At 46.9% G+C, this 8,183-nt stretch overlaps 1 protein-coding gene across 1 annotated transcript in view; it reads right to left on the bottom strand.

Moving 5' to 3' along the window:
* Window positions 1-8,183, bottom strand: part of TMEM201 (transmembrane protein 201) — a 20,521-nt gene that overhangs the window by 8,444 nt on the left and 3,894 nt on the right. The window contains exons 6-7 of the mRNA XM_017743965.1: window positions 8,030-8,097; window positions 7,457-7,660 (exon numbers count right to left, since the gene is read on the bottom strand). Of these exons, the coding sequence (XP_017599454.1) occupies window positions 7,457-7,660; window positions 8,030-8,097 (272 nt within the window). The remainder of the gene's footprint in view (window positions 1-7,456; window positions 7,661-8,029; window positions 8,098-8,183) is intronic.

Genomic DNA, 8,183 nt, shown 5'->3' on the forward strand with positions numbered 1-8,183 from the left:
CCTCTAACAGCAGCCAGGGATGTGCTGGTCTTGCAGCCCCAGGGGCCCAACCTCTCCAGGTTCCAGAGGACCTGCAAAGGGCATCCTGCTCTGCATCCATGGGGATTCCTTTAGTGACCCCACACACATCTGCCCCACCACACACACAGATGGATGTGCCAGCTCACCTTTGTAAGAGGAAATGAACGGGAAAGGGAATTAGAAGTGCAGCTCAGGACTGATATGAATCATAGGAGAAAGAGTGATACCTACCCCTCACTGTGGCAGGGCTGTGGAGGGCCAAATCAGAGCAGCACCTGTGAGCAACAAGGCTCTTTTGTCCTAACTTTGCACCTTCTGTGTTTTTGGACTAAAGGATCCAACTTTACACAGCTCCTCGCAGCAGCAGAAAACAGCTTAACGGGTTTATTGGCTTTTGGAAGTCTTTCATTTAAAGGGCTGGATGATACTACACTCATTTATCACTCATAACCACAATCCTGGGATTGTAACTGTTTTGGACAAGGCTTCCAATGGCTCTGCTGCTCATCAGCCCCACTTCTCAATCTCACCAAGTTAGTGCAGCCAGATCCTCAGGGTAGTGAAGAATCATTTGACTTGCACCATCCAGAAAAGGAATTTTTCTCATTAGCAAAGAGGAGCTGAAGAATTTTATGTATAGCTTATTAATGCCTTAGGACTGAATGCTGACCAAAGTATGTCTTAAATATTGATCTGTTCTGAACAAATTCCTCCTAAGTGTGCAAAACCCCATTCCTGTTGTCTGCACTCTTTAGTGTTTGTCACTGCCATGTCAAGAGGGCTCGATGCTGCTAAAAGCTCTCATGGGAATGTGCTTCATGCCTGAGAATGGGCAGCTGAACTAACACTTCTTCCAGAAGCAGATGAAAAAAAGTGAGGAGATTAAGAGGATCATAAGGCAGGAAGCAACTATATCACAGCCCTGGGATGGAGCACTGCAACTGTGTCTTGGCTTCAAGCCATTTATCACATGGTAAGAGTGGCTCTGGCAACAGTAAAAAAAGTAACATAAAAAAAAAAGAAGGAAAAAAAAAGGCTCTGGAGTCAGATAGCTTGTGGAAATAGTCAAGGCCTGGAAGCCGTTTATTTCAGAACTTGATATTGTGAACATCAAAAATTGGGTATCTTAATTAGTGTTTACAATGATCACAATGTTACTAGACAGTTTGGGCACAACTCTGCTACACAGATACTTAAAAAATAAATAAATAGAAGGTTAAAGTAGAGTATTACACGGTATGGGACTGTACACGGTCCTGAAGAAACACCTCCTGCCAGCAGAGCCTCCCCTCCTGTGTCCCAACAGCTCCCTGTTATCCACAGACACCACCATACGTGTGTGCCTCTGTAATGCACATTCTACCAGAGATGCTGCATCAGCCCTGGGACAGAGGGAGACATGGGAGAGCCCGGGGCAGGCCAGGCTGCAGAGGGACCCACTGCTCTATCAGATAATTCAGCCCATGAAGTAAGAAGGTAAGATGCAGTCACAGGCAGGCAGCTTGGGGGATGTGCCCAGGTTCGTCTGATCTGCCCAGGGCAGTCAGGGGCAATGTGTCAGTCAGGGGGTGAAATGTTTCCTCTGGCCTTAATGTCTCCTCAGAACTGAGCTGGGGGCTACCCATGGACAGCAGCCCCTCTCCCCAGGCAGTGGGTGCAGAACAGGTCCCTGTCACCCCAGCAACAGGGTTACTGGCTGGGGAGCAGCACACTGTGTGCCCTGACACTGCTCTGCCCTGCTGCACCTCCTCACTCAGGGCCACAGCCTGTGCCTCCAGCCAAATTCACAGAACCAGGGGTAAAGAGCATTACAGGAATAAAAAACAGGCACGAGGACAAGGGAGAATAATGCTAAAATGGGCACAGGTCTCAGACACATTAATATTTTGATATGTGACTTAGAAAGCTAGAAACTTCAGCTGCCAAGAGTAAGAATTCTTGTCTCCTGCCTGGTGTCCTGCTTTGGACTAAAAGGAGGGTTGAATTAGAGCTGCCATGTCCTGCACTAACATCTTCTGGAGTACAGATGTTCGGCATCAATTGTGCCTTTCCCCCTAGCCGGTGGCACAAAGTGGGGAGGTGTGTGTGTGTGTATATGCACATCCTTTGTCTACACAAATCCAGACTTGCTGGCATGCCAAAAATGTTCAGGGAACCTCTTCCTGCCTGTGCACTCAAGAGCTTTGGTCCCAAACAAGGCTTTACAGGGGATGACTTCAGGACTGAGTACCGTCCCTTTCACTGGAGAGCACCTGCCATGGCTCCAAGAGCCAAGTGTACCTGCAGGTGACAGCACACCTGGAAGGAACTGGCAGGTTCTATGTGACAGCACACAATTTCAAAAGCATCTCTGAAAACCAAAGCAAAGCCATATAGCACAGCCCCCTTCAGCTTTCATGAGTGCAGTCAGTCTGGAGCAATTATCTGGCTATTAATTATATTAATTTTTATAAGAGCATAAATACTTTGTCCACATTACATCAACACATACTTCCCATAGTATCTAAGCATGATTATTAGCTTCACATAATTTCAGCGCACTTGATAAATATCCATAAAGTCAAAATAAAAAGCCACTACACCGTTTTTATAGCCCCACATGTTCTCACCCTTTGACACACCCAGGCTCACCAGGACATGCAAAGCATGGATGTAGGAAAGGAGGAGTTAAGAGAAAGGAAAGAACTGGATATAAATACAGTGTATTTAGAATGGTAAAGGGCCACAAAGGCGTCAGTTTGCATGCACTGAGGGCCTCAGGAAGAAGAGAAGCAGCAGCAGCAGAGATGCTGACTTGGTTGCTACCTCTGGGTTCTCCCTCACCCCCCTGTGGAGTTGCTCAGAAATTTTAGCTCCTCTTGTGCCCTGGCACACTCAGTGGGGGCACAGGAAGGACAAAAGCACTGGCCTGGCAGACACATGGGCAGTGCTGTGCCGTGCTGCAGCCATGGTTCCACCAAAGCAAAGCAACACAGTGTTGTCCCAGATCTTGTCCAGGGAAAGGCACTTAATGAACCCACACTGGCCCCTTTATAAATCTGGTTCTGCTGGGCAGGGTACAAGATTTTGAGTTGGCAGATCAGCCACAGCCACTGAGGGCCAGAGTCAGGCACTTGGGGATGGAGCAGATTTGATTTCAAGTGACACACAAACCCACTAACAATCCCTCAGCACCTCAGCTCTATTCTGCTGTACCATCCCCTGGTCCAGACACATGGTCCGTGTGAAAAAGCAGCACCTCGAATTAGGGGCTTTTGGGCTAAAACCCGCTAATATTGTTAAGATGTTTGCATGCTCTGGCCTGCATGGCTGCAAGAATCCTCAGGCAACAAAACTGCATCTGGAGACCACAGGTTACCACGTGTTCCTCTGTGGCCTGAAGTAAGAGCCCAGCTCAGGGAGAACAAGAAGCTCAAAGCACTGACCGAGTGGTTCTGGATGATTTTGTGGCAGCTGTGGTTGTTAGTTACCAAGCCTTTGTCAGCTCTTATCCCACCCAGCAGAAGGAAATGTGTCACACAAAATAGCACCTCAGCTGCACAGGACAGGAGCACTGTGCACCAAAACACACATTTTCTCCTGCTGGACTCGCTGTGGGACAAGCAATCATGCAGTTAGATGATGTACCTAAGATATCTACACCTCGATGACACAGATGGTATCTATCTGCTGAGTGAAAAAGGCAAAGCACCTTCCATACAGAACCTATGGCACGACAGTGTCTAGAACAGCCTATTTGGCTTTGAAATCAGGTGTGGCAAGAACAGTCTCAGTAAAGGCAGCAGTGGTTTGACTATTTTTTTTTCCACAGTCAATGGTAGAATACTGCTAATTTATGACTCATCTGCAGGGCTCGTTGTCTGAGACACAACTGGTACAGATTGAATGCTACATTTTATAAATCAGAACACCTCTGGACAAAAACCACCCTTCTTCTCCTTTCTTCCCTTACCCCAAAAGATCCATCATCCTCCACCATCAGCAACAGCATGTGAGGCAAGCAGAAAGAGAGGAGACTGTCAGCATCAGAGTCTCTAAATACCAAAAATTCAATTGCTGCAAGTTTGGTTTTGAGGCTCTGAGGTTTTTGTTGTTTTTAGAAGCAGCAGCACAGACATGCTGAGGCATGAGAAGTGGGGGAAATAAGCTGACACCTGAGCAAAAACAAAAGCTTCTTTGGCATTAAAATTGAACCCCACTTCAATAGGTATTGTGTTATTTTGTTTCACCTTTGAAATTTTCCCAATTACAAGCAGTAAAGTTCTTCAATTGTAAGTTGTGAACGAAGCACCACAGACATCAGTTGTACAGCTTGGTTGTAAAACAAAGTAGGTTTCTGCTGTTCGGACATATAAATCAGTGCAACTGGTAAATATACTTCATTTATATTAATCTGCATAAAGCGAAGACAAACTGATTTCTTGCTTGTATGTCACTGGCAGTTAACATATCTCCCAGATTAAAGGACTTTAAACTCAGTACAGATTTGCCCTTGCTGTGCAAACAGAGCTAAAATATTCCTCAACAGGATTATTCAGGCTTCACAGTGTAAATCCTCTCCTTCCCACAGTTCTACCAACTGCCTGCTCCCAATATTTAGTGTGCATCCTCCCCATCCCATCCCAGCACTGCACAGGGAAAAAGAGAAGAGAATAAGAGAAAAGAACAGGCATGGTAAACAAATATAACATTTAAGAGCAGAACATCACAAAAGGCGCCTGACTCCAGGGAACTCGAAGATGAGCCAAGTTTAAATTGAAAGAAAAAACCAAAGTGCTCCTAAAAAGAGGGGAGGAAAACAGCTACTGAGAGGAGATAGGAGGCAATATGAAACAGGACACAGTGAAGCTTAACACAGCCTTGACTTTCAGCTCCTGAAAATAAAACATCTGAAGAGGCTGCCAGCCATCTTTAGAAGCTGCCACTGACAGTTTCCTTACTACTGGGCAAGAAACTTTGGACAGATTCATTTCATTCTTATTAATAAAAGGATACTGCTGGCAGAAATCAGGCATGACATTACCATCAGCTGCTCACACCCCTTGTTTCAGCCTTCTCAAAATATCCTTCAAACATGAGACTCCTCCCATCCTTGGACACATCTCACAGGAGAACAGCAAGAGGAACTTTCAATCCAAATTGTACAGGTAAGTGCAGAAGACAATCACAGCTAAACAGAAACATCAGTCTTTTCTTACATGTACTTTATGAGGAAAATTTGGAAGTCCTGAAGCAGGAAGAAGGAAGGAATTTAAAAAAGAGTCTGGATGCCTTATTTCACTTAATGGCCATAATAGCTCAAGGTTTCCTGCGCCTGTGGGCTGGAAGACAAATGTTTTGGGTCAGCATTGACAAGTGATGGGAACATGGAAGATGGAACCAGACTTTGCAGGTGCTGGATTCCTTTTGTGGGTAAGTAAGTAAACAACCCTCAGCATCATTCACAAGCACCAGAATGGAGCCAGGTTCTGTTAGCTTGAAGGTGGATACTGCAGCTCTCTGAAGGCACCAGAAAAAGGTTCCAAAGGAGAGCCCAGGTGGGCAGCAGGTCTGTGTGGCCATTCCCTTGCCAAGTTACAGGCACACAGCCAGGAGCTGCACCTTCCCATGACTCAGCCTGGCTTATTGGTAATGAATTTCAGAGCTTTTGGCAGTGCTGCCTTTGTGCTTTCACAATGAACACCGGTTCGAGAAACAGTGAGTACAAACAGCTAGGACACAGTTTTTGTTTCCTTTAAAAAAGCTCCTCTAATTTCACCAGCATCTGCAGCACCCAGTAGTGTCTGCATTGCTCAGTAGGAGTTGCAGATACTTCACAGTGAGAGCTCCATTCTGATTATTAATAGTTTATGCACTGGAAGATCACGACACCCAATTATCTTGTATCAGACTATTAGGGTGGTGAGTTCCACTGTGCTATTCTGAACAGAAGAAAATAGCAGACATTCTTTAAAAGTGCTATTTCCTCTTGAAAGACCAAAATCCGTATGAGAAGCTCAGCGGAGTGCCTTTCAAACAACTGTGCAGGATAATCAGACTGCTTATCCTAAGAGGCCCCAACAAGTTAATCCTAAAAAACCCAAACAGCTGGAAGTTCCTTTCTCCCCACACAGTAATACCCAGCCACCCCAGCTTTCAGCAGAGGACTGCCAGGCACTCAACTCCAAGTCACAATTTCCAGACACCTTTTTTCAGCAGTATTAGCACAATGCCAGACTACAAAAAGAAGCCCTGCAAGGAACCCAAAAAATACATCTGTGTTGCCATGCAGTCCCCCAGCAGAGCTCCCACCCCTCCCTACAGCACACCCTTCCCATCTGTGTTCTCAGCAATAAACACTGACTGAGTAGTGATGTACAATGAAAGCTGAGCAGATATCACAGCATAAGGTTGTCAGTCCCATATTTTTTCTCTTTCTAATGCTATAGGAGTGGAGGAACAAATGCATTTTTATCCACTTGTGCTTGTACACACATGTTGCTCGGGGAGCAGGTGGGTAAAAAACCCAAAGAAAGCTGGCATTGAAAGCAACAACCACTGGTAAATCTGAAAATTTAACCTCAAACAGCTGAATACTTTCAGGTATTAAGACACCCTGAGCTACATGACTTTTTAAAGCACCTTTTTGAATAAGTTAATGAAGTTCCAGTCAAAAGCACTTAAGGACACTTCTCCATTTAAAACAGGAGCCAGGAGAAGGGCAGAGCGAGACAGGACGCAGGTAAGTGATGCTACACAGTGGAAGGCAAGGAGAACCAGGTTATGGGCTCTGTGTGGTCCCCTCCTCACGTGCCTGGGCACCACAGCACGCGTTAACGAGGACTCCAAATCCAGAGGCAAGTTCCCATCAGTTCCAAATTAAAATGAACAGCACCATTAGGAAAGTGAAGGTGGCCTGGGGCCCATGGTGGATCAGGGCAGAGGGTTCCTCTGTGAGTGGCTAAGGATGGAGAGGCAGTGAGAAGAACCAGGAGGACAGGAGGAGCCAGAATCTCTCTTTGGCTGGAGGAGCAGAAGGGGGAGGAGGCTGCATTTTATGGAGCAGTTTGTGAGGCAGCTGCTGGAAGAACTGACTTTGGGGAAGCTGGATATTTGTGCTGCTGATGTAGAATGCAGGAGGAAGGGAGAATGGAGGCAGCACGAGTAGCTTCCATGGCTAGCAGTGGAAATGCTCCGAGCAGCTAGCACAGTGGTAAGCAAGGATGGGGAAAAAATTACATATATATGTATCTACACACACATATATATACATCTGCGTAGATAGATATATATATTTATATATAAAAAAAGGAAGACTAGATCTTCACTGCTTATCTATTCTTAAAAAAGAGAAACAGAGGAAGGGAAAATAACAAGAGGAGAGAGAAGCACCAGTCACAAAGAGTTCACAAGGCTTTTTTCCTCCTTCCCCCAGCGTCACTGCTCTGGCTCTGACCTTCGGGGCCGGAATCTCCGCTGGCCCGTTGACTTCCGCGTGGCCACAGCTGCGGTGAAGCCCACCAGGCAGCACAGGGACGTGGTGCCAAACTTGGCCGTGTCCAGCCAGCTGGGCGTGTCCACCTTCAGGTACCTCTCGGCCAAGTGCAGACTCATCACTACGAACCACAGGACTGAGGCAAACGCATCGATTCGCCGGAGCCTGCGACGGGAAAAGAAACCAAACAAGGGTTTCAACACCACTGAACCAGCTCGGTCCTGAGGAAAGAGAGGGAAGGTGGAGAGGGTAGCCAGACTGAGCAGGTTCTGTACTGCCTCCGACTACAGCACATCATGTGCAGCCCTGCCTGCTGCTGGGCAAGTGTCTGAGTAGATCAGTTCCACTTTCTACCAGAGCTGCACAGGCAATTTTTCATTCACAGTAATTCAAGCTTAAATTGAATCAATCAAGGCATGCAGTACTACGCGTCCCATTCTGGAAAATGTTTACCCCTGGATCACCGAGGCAACACAGGACTAGACAGCTCCCAGTAGAGCAGTTTGAAGTGAGACAGAAGCTGAGCACACCCACCTGATGCGCCCAGCCAGGAACATGGCCAGCAGGCAGGTGAAGAGCCCCAGCACGGCCACTGCCATCTGGTGATTCTTGCCGTAGGCCCACGCCGCGCTCAGGTTCTCCACCACGCGCTCCGGGAGCAGGCGCAGCAGCTCCCGCCCGCCCCCCC

The sequence above is a fragment of the Corvus brachyrhynchos genome, unplaced genomic scaffold (genome assembly GCF_000691975.1).
Source record: "Corvus brachyrhynchos isolate BGI_N302 unplaced genomic scaffold, ASM69197v1 scaffold68, whole genome shotgun sequence".
In the NCBI taxonomy this organism is placed as follows: domain Eukaryota; kingdom Metazoa; phylum Chordata; class Aves; order Passeriformes; family Corvidae; genus Corvus; species Corvus brachyrhynchos.